The sequence below is a fragment of the Syngnathus acus genome, chromosome 8 (genome assembly GCF_901709675.1).
Source record: "Syngnathus acus chromosome 8, fSynAcu1.2, whole genome shotgun sequence".
NCBI classification, from domain to species: Eukaryota; Metazoa; Chordata; class Actinopteri; order Syngnathiformes; family Syngnathidae; genus Syngnathus; species Syngnathus acus.
The window spans coordinates 8,213,898-8,230,688 of record NC_051093.1 but is presented as its reverse complement, the minus strand read 5'-3'; the positions used below and the strand labels follow the sequence as shown (position 1 = coordinate 8,230,688).

General features: G+C 39.3%; 1 protein-coding gene across 4 annotated transcripts; it reads right to left on the bottom strand.

Moving 5' to 3' along the window:
• Positions 1-535: 535 nt before the first annotated feature.
• plppr2a (phospholipid phosphatase related 2a) lies at positions 536-16,506 on the bottom strand. Of its 4 annotated transcripts, none has more exons than XM_037256918.1 (8): positions 16,133-16,506; positions 14,115-14,233; positions 7,978-8,166; positions 6,004-6,124; positions 5,320-5,570; positions 4,938-5,114; positions 4,743-4,843; positions 536-3,736 (listed from the first exon to the last, which is right to left on the bottom strand). In XM_037256918.1, the coding sequence occupies exons 2-8, from the start codon at positions 14,181-14,183 to the stop codon at positions 3,628-3,630; spliced, it is 1,017 nt and encodes a 338-aa protein (XP_037112813.1). In that variant the 5' UTR covers positions 14,184-14,233; positions 16,133-16,506; the 3' UTR covers positions 536-3,627. The 4 variants fall into 4 exon arrangements, with proteins under 4 accessions (XP_037112813.1, XP_037112812.1, XP_037112815.1 ...); XM_037256917.1 differs by having other exon boundaries at positions 4,743-4,870; positions 16,133-16,505; XM_037256920.1 differs by having other exon boundaries at positions 3,581-3,736; positions 4,727-4,870; positions 16,133-16,505.
• Between the last annotated feature and the right edge of the window lie 285 nt (positions 16,507-16,791).

Below are 16,791 nucleotides of genomic sequence, written 5' to 3'. Positions count from 1 at the left end.
TTTCAGGAATTGCAGGTGCATCTCTGCAAAAGTCTGGAGAATTGAGCAGGCTGCAATTAAAGCCAGCAGCACTTCTTGTAAGCCATTCACTCTAATTTCATTTTCACTTGACTGTGCACACTAAAGGTAGTGATGATGATGATGATGCACAAGTCATTGTCAACTGTCAATCAAAAAAATGGGCCTTTTAAAGCACATGTGCATATAATACCAACATGTGCAAAAAATATTCCTGTTCATGACTCGAGTGATTGGAAAATATCTTCATGCAAGAAATGCCCAATGTCAGGGGGCGCACAATATTCATGACGTACAGCGCCACCTTTTGGATGCAACCCGCTAATGCATCCAGTTGTTAGAGCTGAGATTTTTGAGCAAGGTGTGGTTCTTAATTACAATACAAAAGATATTTTGCCACAGAAACTCCAACAACTCATGTAAAAATATAAAATACATAACATATAATGAACTCCAATGCAAGAGCTTTACCAAAATCTCCACTTTGATAGATTTACAAAAGAGCTTGGAAAATGTCTCTTATTGCAATATCCATTTATTGTTCTCATCACACAATTCTTACAAAACAGTTTGCTGCAACTAGATTTGAAGAAAGCCAAAGTGTTGCAAATCTTAGGGACACCGGTGCTCTTTTTTTTTCTTCTTCACCGAAACCGATATTACTTTCCGGCAAAGTAAACTGCCATGCTGATGATTGAACCCGAGCAAAACATATACAGATTGGTTCTTTGATTTCTTTCTTTCTTTTTGCGTTGACACATTTAAAATGGAACGTTGACACACAATGCACTGAAAATATAAAACACACATCACACTCAGATGAATTATTTGCCATATGTGCTGTTGTTGACCATAAAGTTAGTCAGTAAGGCATTTCTGCTGATGAAAAATCATGATGTTGGGATGTCGTGCTGCAAATGTCATGAATCTGACAAAAAAAAGTTTGTACGCGTGAATAAAATGTGTACACAGCATTTCTGAACTTCCACAATGGCAGTTTGACTTTGGAGATGTTTCGCACTGCAAGGCAGTAAAAAAAAAAGGTCACTTGCCTGCACATAATAGGCTATATAATCATATTGTTGTTGCTATTAATTCTTTTTTTTTTTTGCTAATTCACATCTTCATCGGGATGAAGTATTGCAATAGCTGGTGCTATTAAATGTTTACTGTCCTCCCGTTAATTTTTATTTTACAGGCCACACATGCATTCATTGATAGCTCCAGTCTTGACGCCATCTCAGAAAGAAAAAAAAAAAAAAGATTCAATTGCTGTTGATATGTATGTAAAAACATTTTTGACCAAATACAGCACAGTAATTTAGCTACAATTAATTTGGTTAGTTTTCTGCCATGTGGCTCATTTCCAAATTTCTACCAGTGATAATGATTACTTTTTGGGGTATGATGGAATTTTTTTTTTCAATCCTTGTCTTATTTTTGGCCAATAAGAAGTTCATTTGAGATCTCATTATTAACTCAATAATTGCAAGATTTTTCCTCATATGACTCTCAATACAAAAACGAAATAAATAAACTATGTACAATATTATACAGTTTCCAGGGTAAAAACTGGATTAAACTGGTGAACATATATAAATTACTACATGAGAAATGACATACAAATTTAAGTGTGCACTCAAGTGTGTATTCTCCAGCAGAGGGAAACATTAGACGAGTAAATGATAATTAAGAAGAATATAGCAGTGGTGCCTTGGAATGGAGGAAGTGTGCAAATCGGAGTCAGCAAAACTGTCGCCATGCACGCCGTGCCGAAAACAACCCCACCGTATTTCAAATACATGCCCATGAATAATTCGATTATAAATAAATTGATTAATCATTGATAGTTATGGCAGTGAGTAGATGTATGAAAAATTAAATAAACATAAAATTACAGAAGGATAATCTCTGACAGCCAATCAATTTCCAATTTCATCGTTGGTGTTTGTTTAACTAGAAAATAATAATTCTTGTAATATTAATAATTTCTGAATGTTAGAAGACTTCAGTCAAAACTTGAGACGTGTTCAGTTCATGAAGATTATTTGTAATTTAAACTCTCTGCCATCTTGCGTAAGATATCATCAAGGTAAAAGGTAAACAAGAGATGACAATTAATTTTCAATTTGTTATTTGACATCAGCTATTTAGTTTGAATGAGAATTGTGACAGCGAGTTAACAAGGCACATAACATTATTTAACATTTTGTACTCTGACAAAAGGAAAGAACGCCAAGAAATGGGACTTTTGATGAAGTTTGATGAAAAATTGTGCTTGCGGTCTGACTTTTGACATTTTACAGATCGAATAGTGTGTGATGTACTGGAGATGACTTACATACACACACCAATAATGATATGGGTGGTTCTCAGGAAGTATGGTCCAGCATTTCGAGTCGATATTATTTATCCTTTGCAATCCCCATGCAGATTTCACAGTTTACAAGATTGCAAACATATTGCAGAGATGAAATAACCTTAATGAGATTTGTGCTGTGGTAAAAAAGAATTTTGCTCCTGATTGTGATGGTATTTATCTGTGCCTAGATTGTGGCGAGTATGGCCTTTTTCTGTTTGCATTTGTGAGCAGTGAGCAAGCTACGTCCATCTGAGAAACAAAACATGATTGCCACTTGACGACGTTTCCACTTTAATCCTGTTTGCCATTGTTTTTCTGTGTTGGCCGCAAATGGATCCTTTGATCCGAGTAAACCTCAAGCGGCGCTGGCTACGGTATAGCGACTCCAACCATTTTGTGTGTGAGCGTGTTACACGTGGCTTCGAGGCGCTGCATGCATGAAAGTAATGAGATCGAAAGATAAAGCGATGGAGTGCGGAGAAGCAAAAATCATATCAGGATTTTTCTTTTTTTTTTGTACGGCTAAACTAGCAGCACACATTTTCTTTAGCGGGTTTCTTTGGTCGCAACTTTAAGCTAGTAAAGCAAATCAATTCAACTTTGTTATTTACAGTGAACCCCGTTGTATTGCGGTTCATCGTTTTGTGGGTTTTTACGATATATTTTGGTTTTATGTGTATTTTTTTTTACAGTAAACTGTAACTGGACGAACAGCATGTAGCAAAGGTTAAAAATAAGTACTACTTTCATTTTTTTGTACGTTTAAGCATATTTTAATGAATGTACATGTGTTAAAAGAATGTGGAATGGGGAAATACTTTGTAGGTTGATCTGAACGTATCTCCAGTGATAAACGAGGGTTCACTGTAATATACACATTTTCACGGAGTGATAGGATGGGGGGGGGACATGGACATTCTTTGTGGTCTTTCCAAACAAAGCACATCAGTTGAAAAAGGTGAGCTTCATGATTTTATATAAAAAAGTAGAAAGACGGCAAAAAAGATTGTTGGAAAAAGAAAAGTGAATGTTCTGGTCCTTCACTGGGATTCCAGTCAAGAGAAAGTTTTTGAAAAAAAGTCAAGCCTATCGGTTCCCTGGGAGTTTGGTTGGAGGGGGGGGGGGGGTTCCAGATGTTTAGGATTGTGTATCAGCAGTCTAGACCTGCGTGGAATAGGAGCGGTGCAGCGTCGCGTAGCGCCCGGCTGAATGTGCGGCACAGCGAGGAGAGTGCTGTTCCGGCTGGTCTAGACTTCGCTGGAAATGGAGCGAGACAGTATGAGGACATCGGGTTTGGCGGGGAACCGATAGGGCTGATGGTCATGTGATCTCAGTGAACGGAGATCCCCCAGGAGTCTGCAGGGGAAAGAGAGGAGTGAGAAAGAGGAGAGGGCGGAGGAGGAGAGAGGAAAGCCAAGAGGAGGATCATCAAGAGAGATGCACAGGGGGGAGAGAGGATGTCTTTGTGTGTAGCTACAAAATAGAAATATGCAAACAAAGGAAAGGGATAGCGAGCTGAAAAGACTTGGTTAGAATGGTGGAACGTAAGTGTTGTAGAGTGGGGGGGAAGAGCAAAGTGCCGGATGCTGGTGGAGAGTGAGGGACAAAAGGAGCAGATTGAGAGGAGAGAGGCAAGGTGGGAGACAGAGGAAAATAGGCAATCAGGTAAGGGTTAGAACACGGGACAGACGGACGGACGGACCACAAAGGAGGCAAGCCATTTTACAAAACACACCGGCTATATTTATATATCATGGGGGAAGTTGTTCTCAAGGCTATTTTTAAAACAGTCGTGTCATTATATGCAGCCTGAGAACAAAATAAATAATTCAAAAAAATCTTTATAAAAAAAAAATATATATTTTATATATATATATATTTTATATTTATTTATAATTATATTTTATATGTATAAATATATTATTTATATATATAAATAATATATATATAATATATATATTTTATTTATATACAAATATAAATTTATATTAAAATATATATATATATATAGCATATATACGAACTCACACACTCGCAACAGACAAGACTACATGTATAACACTTTTTGATTCGCGTGAGAGGAAACAAAGGCACAAAACAATTTGTTCCATTCTCATGTTGAAATGTAACCACAGCACATTTCACGCTAGTAGAACAAATCCCAGCTGTTGTCTTATCAGCTGACTGCACAACGTGCATGTGCACAAAGTTAAAGGATTCGCCTCTTGTTTTGTTTTTTTCATGCATGTGAGTTTGGTTGAAGAAAAAAAAAAAGGAAAGCAGATTCAGGTTAAAAAAAAAAAAAGGCCTGTTTATCTGTGTGTATAAACATGCACCAGCCCTTACCTGAGGGCCACTTAACTTTTCGAGTGGACTTTCCACACATGGCAGCGTCACCATGGGCATCCCCAACGTTGACTCAGGGCGCTGGGGTACTTGCAAAGAAGGCCTAGGCTGCATTTGCTGGAAGTTGTTAATCACACAAGTCACCTGGAGGAAGATTTCGAGAAACACCTGAGACACCTGACAGAGACAACAATACTTTTCCCGTCCTCACCAGAAAGACAGCGATAGCTCCTCCGGTGAAGAATCCCGCCAGGACGTCGGCCCAGTGGTTGCGATATTCAGCCACCCTGACCACGCCTACGATCATGGCCAGACACAGCAAGGTGAAGCTGACGGTGGGCTTTGTCAGACGCGTACCTTTGGTCTTGAACACCAGCGTCACATACATCTGAAGAAAAGCAATGTGAGAGAGTAGGGAACAACAATTGCATTTGATAAAGGACATCAGGATTTTTTCCTCCCAGCTAAAGGTTAACGTGAAATACACATTTTCTAGCCAAGATGTATGACGGATTTAAATCTTCTTGAAAGGGTCAACTGGAAAACATAATCTCTAATCAAGGAGGTGAGATTGATAGCATGGGTCAACCTACCACTGTGTACACCGCCGAGTAGACGCCGAGCGCCGCGTCCTTGGATGGGAAAGATTTACGTGCAGATATAACAACGAGAGGGTTGCCGGTGCAGGCTCGGCGTTCTGTGATGTATTGCGTGTTGGACTGGCAACCCAGGATTGTGTAGTTTGGTCGGCATGCGGAGAGGAAGTGAGGAGTTTGGTTTCCTGTCACCAACTGACCGGCATTGGCGAAGATGCTTGTGGTAAATAGACCAAAGGCATAGACACCTGGATTGAGATAAATAAAGGTAGTGTCCCAGAGGAAAAAAAAAAAAAAAGTAATTTTGGAATTGAAGGTAGAGTGGTGTTCGACATCTAAGGTAATGTTTCCCATTTAGATGAATGGGAATTAAATTAATCCGTTGCAGCACAAGAACGAAACTATATTTACCATGTTTTTATTGGTGTGGAATTTAAAATAAATAAAAATTCCATTCTTCAACCAAATTGTGTGAGGTTCCTCTGGATATCACGTAAGCAAATTCATTTTCAAACATCACAACAATTTTTTATTATTTAAACTTATTCAGCAGCTGGCAAACTCTAAAATGCTACCACCCAATTCCTTTCATGTTTGGGCTTTGTTTGCTAATTAGTTTTTTTACATTCTTCTCAATCAAGGAAATAATGATTAAGCAGCGGAATACAAAAGAGCGTTCACCTAAGAAGCGGATGATACGTCTTAGCAGGGGGTTGAAGTAGCAGCAATCTGCCGTGACAATGGTCTTCTCCTGGCTTCCCTCTGCCTTGGTGAAGAAAGCACACAGTTCTCCAACGACAATCTGAAGACACACACAAAACCATTACACAAAAAAAAAAAAAAACCTACAGAGGCCTTGCCATTGCATGCCAAGCTCGTTCTTTCTCCCATTAGTGAAACATAACCCTTGAGGCTGTTCCTTGGCAACCGTCTAAACAACATCACAAGCGCAAAATTAAAACTGAAGGGGGAGATTTGATCTGTTGAATCAAGTCAAAGCTATTAAGGGCAACGTCACATTCTGGATATCAACTGAAGGGGTAATTTTAAGACACCATCATGTCCAGTGGGACGCTCGCTATGCGTACTGGAATATCTATGCTAATCAAGATAGTGTGCTGTCACTTTGACAAACGCTCTTGAGCACGTAGCCTAAGGCAAAGCTATCCAGAAGTGGGTGGCAGGCTTGATAGGAAGCATGGAGTACAATTCGGGCAAGCTCTCATGCCTTTCATTCACTGTCTTTACTCATGATGTGTCTATTTTCTGCAGTATGTAGCAACATGTAAATGTAGCATGCTAGCAGCTGAGCAATTGAGAAGCACTGATTTAGAGTAATAATGGAAGAAATAAACAAAAAAAAGCTAAATTGATGTGTTCAGATTTGTTAACCCATTTTTTTTGGATGGGGGGTCAGGGGGGTCGCCAGTGCCCATTATCTGGTCTAGGGCCGGCCCTGCCACATATAAATAAGTAAAGAAAACAATGGCATCTCTAGACTGCATTAACGAATTAAATGAGAGAAAATAAATATGTAGAAGTGGTGGAGTTCATCTCTATTTTGTGCTCGACAATTGGACAGCCAAGCAAGCGCCAAAAAAGAAGGCACAACTTGTTCAAAGTTGCTTCAATTTTGAAATAACATCTACTGATCAGCAAGAGAAAGGCATGAGCACGCTTTCGACTCACACTGTTTGCCACCTAATCCATTGAGTCCATGCAAGCCCGGGGCTGACTCGGTTCACCAGGAAATTGGTACACGGGATGAAGTTGGCTCGCTCAAATTGATCAAAATGAAATAATGACCGGTGACCAAATGAGCTCTGAAATTTAAATGAAATATTGGAATCTGGGAATGATTCAGTCCATCTTTTTTATTGCGATGACTATTAATAGTAGAGAACCAATATTCAGACATTGAAGAGATACAGCACTTACAATATTTTTTATTAGTTCTAATCACATTAGATAACCTCAATCCAACCCAGTCACAACAATTGGTACCATCTCCCACCACGGAGCCCACGACTGCCATCTGTGCCTTTGACCCGAGATCATTTTTGCACTCTGCTCAACTACGAGGGAGGTCTGTATTTTTATGGTGTCACATATGGACATTTGAAGATCCATTTTTTCTCTATGGCTAAAAACAATGAGGTCGATGTGCTAAGCAGACACTTCTATTGCCCAGTTTGAAGAAAGTTACAAAAGTTTGAAAATATATTATTGTCTGAAAAGAAAAAACCTGTAGTCAATCATGTCATCTTGTATTATAGACCATTTTTCTTCACACTTAGCGTCTTGCTTGGAACTAAACTGTTTTTCTCTTCGAAGACCCAGAGCGCATGCACTCCCTCTAAATTGCTTTCCATTGTGTAAATTGTCGCTTTTCATTGCCCACCCGGAGAGTTTTTTTTTTTTCTTCACACTGCGAGCCACGATAACAATGCACTCACTGACTTTGGCTCTTGAATTTTCTTTTTGTAACAACATCACGCACACTCACACCTGCTTGTCAGGTTTGAGGGGGTCCCCCTCCATGCAGTTCACCAATCTGCTCAAATAGCAGAAATAATTCATATTTTCTTAACAAATTCACACCCTCTTGCTGATTTTGCTTTTTCTCACACACTCATAAATAAATAAAACTCTTACCGTGAAGGTGGGAATGGCAGTGACAAGCGAGTAGATGAGGACGGGGGGAATCTTGCTGGTAGTATCTGGTCCAGGGTAAGGCTTGGAGAAGGTTTTGTCATAGCAGAAGAACCCTTGGATGTGCACGGGGAAGGTGTCAGTGAACTCAAAGTAGTAAGCCAGGAGAACTGTCCCAGCCATGATGACCAGCTGGAAATAGAACATTATCACTCCGTTAGGAAATGAGAGGAGAGCGAGAAGAGGTGGAGGAGGGGGAGGAGAGGAAGCTGGCCGGCTCTCGTTGGCAATGAGGAGATGCTTCGGAAAATATCAGACAGAGTGAGATTTTGGGATCCAGATTAGAAGCCGACAAGAAAGAGAGCGAGAGAGGGCACACATGAAAAGATAAGGACATGAAAGTGCTGGAATTTCTCTCCCCCCCTCCCTCTTTAGGGGGGAAAAATGGGAGAAAAAAATGAAACTAAAGTGGGTTCTTCAGCAAGGAATTAAAGAGTGAGAGAGCGGATAAGCTAACATGCATGATTACAAATATGGAGGCAGTGTCACTTCTGCTAAAATGGAAACCACATAATAAAAATAAAAATATTAATAATTTATAAAAATAAATAAAAAATACATAAAAATAATTCACAGAACTACGGTGGTGCCATGCTATTCTCACATGCAGAAAATCCATGTCCAATTTTACACTACAGTAGTCAGTAACAAATAAATATGAGTAACTTAAGCCGAGGATGTCAAACTGATTTTCGGCATGGGCCTCATTGTAATTATGGTTTCCCTCAAAGGACGGTTATCACCGTGAAAACAAAAACCAAACGATGTTATTCCATGTTTTATCCTTTTTTTTTTCCCAGACTGGTGATTGATTTAAATGTATTTTTCAATCAAATGAGCCCAAGTTGCAAGGGAATTGATTCTTGTATTCAACAAGAATCATGTACATCTTCTGCATGCCCCATTTCCCCCCCCCCCCCTCACAGATTGTTTTATTTTTTCTGTACCACTCAACATCAAAATCAATATGTCTCAGACAGACTATAGTGTAGTCTCAAAATAACAGTAGACGACTGGGAGATAACAGCAGGGCTATCAAGACCCTTTTTTTTCTTTTTCTTTCAGGTCCAGGGTAGAAAAACAGCAATGGCATAAGAAAGAAACTTCAGACAGGTCATGGCAGTACTCCAAATAAATGCGACCACTCTCCCGCTTATTTCTAACCTGAAAACCCACATGGTGTCCAAATGACTTTTTTCTTGACAGACATGGATTTTTGTTTTCTATGACCTAGTGGCTGATTTATGCCTTGAATTTACAGACGTAACTTGCTTTCTGGTTTCATTCCGTTTTGTCTCTCCATGGAGGTCAAATAATGTCCTTGCAGGCTGCTGCTGCTAAAGTTGTGTAATCTAAGAGTAGTTTTGTGTTTCATGGATGGAGGATTCAGAGCAGAGAGATGGAGAAGGAGGGCTTTTACACTCGTACACATGCTTTCCATTAAGAGGGCCACTATACAAACACGCAACACTGCACCTGCGTGCATAGGCAGCATGACAGGGCTTACAAAATAGAGGGAGAAGCTGAAGCAGTAAATCGGAGGGGATCAAGCGGAATTGGACAAAAACAAAAGACAATAGAAAGGAGGAAGGGGCAAGGCAAATGGATTTTTTTCTTATTTTATGCTTGGTATTTCTCCAGAGACTAAAGCTTGACTATTTGTTGTCAGCCGCAAGAAATGAAGTCGAGTTTGTCTGAGTTAAAAAAAAATATTGTTTTCATCTTCTTGACCTGAAGAGAGACAAAAATCTAGTGAATAATTTGAAAAAATAAAAATAATTTGGAGGAGCAATCAAGAAATAAACTAGCACTAACTGCAACTATATTAAAAACTTTCTGTTACTCCAGTTTTGATCCATCTACTATTTTATAGTAAGCCAGTATCTTTGTATTCCACACTCTGACCTCCTCCAAAAAAAAAAAAAAAAAACACCCACTCGCCAAAATATCGCCAGCACACCAAATCTACCCACACATCATGCTCCCACTTTGATATTCCAAAACCTCTTCTATTCTTTTGTGTCTCTTCCTACGATTTAATCAAACCACAGTTATGTCACAACACATCTTCTGAAAGAAATATTCCTGTAGGTTATATTGCGTGAAGAAGATACTGACAGGCGGTCAGTGCTAATTAGAGCTTCTCAGCAGGAGCTGGACAAGCTCGTCGGCTTGCACTGAAGGCCAATTTGTCACTTCAAATATATGAAAGACTCCCTGCTGACAGATGTTGAACAAACTGGGGAAATAAGTGATGTGATAACTACGGCACAGTCACGCAGGTATTTTTTTTAGCCGTATTTGTGTGAGGTCGCCATCATACAAAATGAGTTCCATCCATATAAGATGTTTTATTTCGAAGCTTTTAAAAAAAATGCTGCATTTAATCTCTTTAAACTTTTTATGCCAAGAGAAAGAAAACTGAGAAAGAAATTGAATTTGATGATTCAGTTTAATATTTATCAATCTCGTAATACCCATAGGTGGCACCAAAATGAACTTATGTGTTTCTACCAAAATAAGGCCCAATGAATTTATCGGAGCACTTGGAGATATTAACCTGCATTCTTTCAGATGTGTTTCATGGAAGGCGTGTGTGTTAGCAGGAAAAGAGTGTAGCATTTGTGCTGTAAATGCGAGCGCTGAAGGGAACTCCAACGGGAATGGCAGAAAGGAGATAATCGCTTTAATCATCCTACGAGCCAGCCTACTTTCCCCATTTCAAAAGCACCTCTCCTTTTTCTCTCGTGTCATCTTCTGCCAGACATCATGCACACTAGCTTACAATTATCTTTTAATGGATAATGCAGCACAGTATCGCACCTCTCCTGCTGGGAAATTGTGTTTTATAGGCCAGGGTAATTAAAGCATTGCAATAGATTTATCTATTTGTGAGAGAAATGTTTGATTGGTGTATGGTCATTAAAATTCATTGTATTGGAGTGAAGTGCAACTTCTTGTGCTTTAAAGTATGTCCGATTTATAATTTAGATTTTCTGGAAAATCTTTTGTCAAAGCCTCACAGAAGCCCATCATGCAATGTGAGATGTTAAATCATAAGACCTCAGTTGAGACTATATCAAAAAATGAACTGGTTTGCTTTTTTTTTTTTTTTGGCTTCATTTTGACATCCAGAGAAGAATATAAGACGATTTTATTGATTATATCAAAAAATTCTACAAAATAACTAAGGTTATTTATTTATTTATTTTTATTTCAAGACATGTTAATGTGTTTTTGTGTTGTTTTCGTTGGCAAAATGGGGTGACGTCCTCTGTCAGGAGGAAAACATGCTGGTCTATTTATGGTGATAAAGTAAAGATGGCAACTTTGCATCATGTTCATGTTTTACGCTGCATGACACTGATGAGACTAAATTTCTGAAAAATAATATTCTTGTACACTCAAAATGCATCGTGGCGCTATGACTCTTTACATATTTAGTTTCACATCACATCAAACTGCATTTGTTTTACTAGAACGCATCAAGCGTCTGTCATATAGCAGCAGTGCCCTCTAGCGGTAGAACTGCACTCATGTTTTTACATTAATTTTCCCTCCTCAAGCCATGACAATGTATGTACAGTATTTCAATTTACTTTACATCTGTGTTTATGCAATACAGTCAAATATTGTTTGATTAGTTTCTTTTTTGACTCTCCGTTTGGACTAACACAATCAATATTGCAGAATGGACATGCCCATATATTTTTTTAGGACAGAAAATACTTTTTATTTGATCAATAGGTGATTTAGTCTTTGAACGTATTTATTGGACTTTTAGCCCACCATTAATATACAAACTAATAAATCTGCAAAACAGTGACTGTAAATCACTGCTTATTTACAAACTGAGCGGCTACAGAACATTAATATTCATTGTACTCCCACTTTAATAATTTAAAGTTGAGCTTAAAAGAATTCCCAGGTCTCAGACATTTTTCTGTTGGAATACAGTAAGGTATGGACAAGACTTCATAGCGCATTTAGTATCCACTCTGGTTGATACTTTGGCAGTTTTTTTTTTAAGTCATCATGACGATGCAGACTGCAACTTTGTTACCATGACAACTGAGAGCAGAGCGAGGGCATGTTGGGCATGTTGTCAACTTAGTGACTGTGACTTTGAGTGAGTTTTCCATCTTGTGGGTATTTTAAAAAAAAGTTTCTATTTGTCTATATGTGTACGTTCCAGGAAGTGTGTCAAGCAAACACTTATATTCTTTTTTTTACTATTAAAAATGTGTATCCATAAAGATTTTTTATATGACTTTCAAGGCACCTTTTCCTTAAAAATCCCAATTATATTAACAAGTCTTTTTTTTCATTCAGACATTTTTACTGGGCTACGGATGCATAAGCATTTGTGCTGCTGTCCATTTTTTCTAAGCCTCCCAAATCTCCCGTGATGACACACAAGCAAAGAATCAGACAGAAAAGTCCAAGAGAAGAAAAGCAAAATTGAGAAGACAAGCAGAAAAAGATGGCTGAGTAGGTAACACTGATGGGAAAGGTTGTGACTTGCCATTAAGGGCACAGGATTCCCCAAAAAAGAACTGAGTCGAACTGATCTGTTTCTATGGTAACCGCTGATAAGGTGTGGGGCAAAAAAAAGGTCATTTTGGCTTACTTTGGATTCTTGTCATCTAACGCACAACCACAGAAGACAAGCAGAAAAAGATGGCTGAGTAGGTAACACTGATGGGAAAGGTTGTGACTTGCCATTAAGGGCACAGGATTCCCCAAAAAAGAACTGAGTCGAACTGATCTGTTTCTATGGTAACCGCTGATAAGGTGTGGGGCAAAAAAAAGGTCATTTTGGCTTACTTTGGATTCTTGTCATCGAACTCACAACCACAAAAATAACACAAGGGGTCGACACTTTCTTCTCGTTATTTCTATTCTATTTATAACATGCCAATTTCTTCCGAGATGTCTCCATTTCAGTAATAGTCTTTAATATACTCACAGACACATATAGGCAAGGGAAGTGACTCTGACCTGAGGAGATTATGAGTGGGAGGCACATGGCAGAGTGCTGTCTAATAGAGAGTGAGTGTAGTATAGCCCGGGGGAGCAGTGTTCCTTCTCTGTGCTCTCATGGGTGCCAGATCACTGCTGCTCTTCTCAGTCCCTCCCTTGGAGAGTGGAGGTTGTCAGGTAAAGGGAAAGGCCAATTTAAGTACATCCACTGTGATATCAAAGTGGATATTATGATGAGGAGTCTTAAAAATGACGGTATAGTAAGCCAAGGTTATAAAAATACAAATAAAATATAGGAAAGAAATACAAATGTAAAAAAAAGAATAAAAAAAGTTCTGTCGTGTAATATTTGTAGCTGTAAATTTCTAGTGCACTTTAAAATGGAACTTTAAATGAAAATACAAATAAAAAAATACTTATATAAAAAAATTAATATAAAAAAAATTCTGTCATGTAATATTTTTAGCTGTGAATTTCTAGTGCACTTTAAAATGGAACTTTAAAGTAGAAACATAACCTGAGGACTATACGTAGATTTTTTTGGTGGATAATAAGAAGGATGGCTGCACATTGTTGCACCTGTCAATGCAGCTACAGTGTGGATGTTTCAGAAGCAGTCAGGAGAGAAAAAAATATTTTAAAAATTATTATTCTATTTTTTTATTTTAATTCTATTGTTATTCTATTATTATTATTATTTTATTTCTGCAGCGCTAGGAGCAACATTTGTTTAAAACTACTGCAAAGCACAGAACAGCCGCCGGAAATCATTTCTGTCTTGCACTGCAACATCCAACAACCACCTCCATCAATCATATATTCCACAAATATGCTGGGAAAAAAAGCCACTTAAGAACACCTCAGTAACCCCCTGGTGTCGCTACAAGGCGAGACGTAGAGTTGGCAGACAATATGTTCGCTCAGCTGTCCCAAACTCCAAAATCCATCTTGAAATATTGATGAGAGACAGAATCAATTCTTCAAGCAAAAAGCTGTTTGCTTAAGTGACAGCATACCGACAGACAAGTTAAAAGAAAATAGCACAATTCTGTATTTTGAATAAATAAACATGTAGTGCATATTTCACACTTTCCTACCTCAACAAACAGGAAACAGGGGACAATGGAGCTGCTGCTCTTCACTCCAGGCTTCTCCTCCAATGCCATGCCTCTGTGTTTATTTCAACCTCCCTCGTCTCAGCTCTCAACCTTCTGGTCTGGAAGTAAAGAACATCAAGTTAGTCCAGCATTACTCAATGATTCATGAGTATTTTTTTTTAGTAGTCCTTAGAACAATGCTATGTGCAAACTAAGACTGGTTAAGAGAGATCATTTGGATGCGGCGATGTGTGTACATTTCCTCCTACTCTTGCTGTGTGGGAGGTGACACAACGACAAAGAACATGGATGTGTTGGTGGCAGCAATTGTGTTTTGGGAAAGACTGCTTGGGAGGCCACAGATGAGTGGGAGAAGCTTTGATCTTCTAAAATAAAATGTCGTGGGATGCCTAGTCAGGGATTAGCTTTATAGATTCCCAGCTGGTGCCCTGGTGGACTTCTGGGATGTCCTACACATCATGTGGTACAGTTTTTGTGTTTCTCCTTTCAGGTGCTTGGATCTATTCCAACGTGAATATGGTCCAAATCAATGTGAATTATTCCCAGCTAAATGACCACAGCAGATTTTGTTTTTAATGAAACTCGGTGGATTTATTGATAGTCACGGCACAAGAGTAAATTCCAAATTTTAGGTCTATCAGAACGGGGATTTGCGAGTTACGCCCAATGAATCTGGACATTTTCAGTATTTTGCATAAATGCTAAAGTCATTTGATCATTTTATGCCTTACTCACATGCATTGAAAAGATCTCCAGATGGTTTTAATCTGATAATAAGTGAAAGGGAAGCCTAATCAGAGAAAAATCCAACTAACCTGTCAACAGAGACAAAGTTGTTGGCCACAACTAGATAGGAGATCTCGCTAAGAGAGCTAAAATTGTATTTTGAGCAAGAGCAAGGCAAACCACAGAGGGCATGGACATGAGTGTCCCATGCTGCTCCAAGGACTCCAGTCAAAGCATAGTGATGAGGGCAGCCATATGCCCTCTCTTCTGGCTCTGCAGTCCCATCGCCATGCCCCAGGACACATTAGAGTACCAACATAAGTCATTTTAGCAAAATCCTGCCATGACACAAATTTGGAACAACTACAGTCATGGCTATTTCAACCTCGCCATATATTTCATGTCATTTTGAGCATGAATCCTCAATGGAGCAACAATAACATGAGTGATGCGGTGATGCAGCATTAAAGTGCCAACTGTCTGTCATTCTTCCGTTTGAGCGCACTTCATAGCAAGCAATGCCACAACCTAAATATTCAAGAGCGAGAGAGGAGCATGTGTACCCTTTACCTTCAGACTACCTCTTTACATTATAGTGTGTTTATATTAAATGTTAGACACTGGTTGACAACATTGTCAACCTGAGATCTGGTATCAAATGTATTTTTTGTACGACTTTGAGAAGTGTAGTAATAATAATAATAAATATAATAATTATTATTTCACAATATTTTTCTTGTTGCTGTTTTTAGTAGTATATAACTGCACTGCATCATGTTTCTAATATTTCGGATTAACCATCACACAGCTTTTCTACTGGATTTCATCTTGTACAAGTGCTCAAAATATTGTTGCCACTCAGTTTATAAACACACATGCACACAAAAAGAATAAGCAATGACATTTAAAGGGAGCAAGGAAATCCTCTAACTACACCGTTATGATACTCGGGGGAAAATATAATAGGATTAAGAGTGTGCTGTACAATTGGGCATTATTTGGGGAGTAGCACTGCAAAATGCTGGATAGCACAGAGACACTCCTCCCATCCTATCATACACACCCACAGGCACACTCAAGAATCATAGGAAGAAACAAATCCTCCAGTTACTCACTAGAAGTGCTGAATATGCAAACTAGTGCCTTCTCAAGCATATGCAGGTTCTGCCTCTCCAGCACCAGAGGCATCATGGCTGTTAAGAGGGAATCCTGCCATCCATCCATGCGTCCACCCCCCTCCTCCCTCCTCTTTGCCGACTTACCTCTGGTGCCTCGTTGCTGGGCTGCCGGTTGCCGTGGCGCCAGAGATTCCTATACGGTGACCATGTCTGATCAAATGTCTCAAATTTCTTGCCCTTTCCTAGTCCAGTGCTCTTCAGACAGCAAGATGAAGAGAAGGAGGCGTGCAGCAGGCGGCAGCCTCCCAAACCTTGCACGATTGCACTCACACAGTCCACGGACTCGCCATGCTTTTAATAAGCTTGTCCCCAAAATCGGCGATGACTAATGACTAAAGTGGCGGAAATACCCTCCTGTGCAATATTTAGGCTGATGTTGCTACAGAGCACGGAGAGATGGAGAGAGGAGGAAAGCATGTCTGTGAAGGAGTAAGATGCATGTGAGTGAAACAGTGAGAGAGAGAGAGAGAGAGAGAGAGAGAGAGAGAGAGAGAGAGAGAGAGAGAGAGAGAGAGAGAGAGAGAGAGAGAGAGAGAGAGAGGAGAGAGAGAGAGAGAGAGAGAGAGAGAGAGAGAGAGAGAGAGAGAGAGAGAGAGAGAGAGAGAGAGAGAGAGAGAGAGAGAGAGAGAGAGAGAGGGAGGGAATGCACTATATGTGTCAGCTCATTTGTATTCAGAGCTTGTGTTCCCTCTCTACTCCTCTTGTCTTCCACTGTCCACCTCTCCGCCCTCCCTCTACCTTTCCTGTCCTCC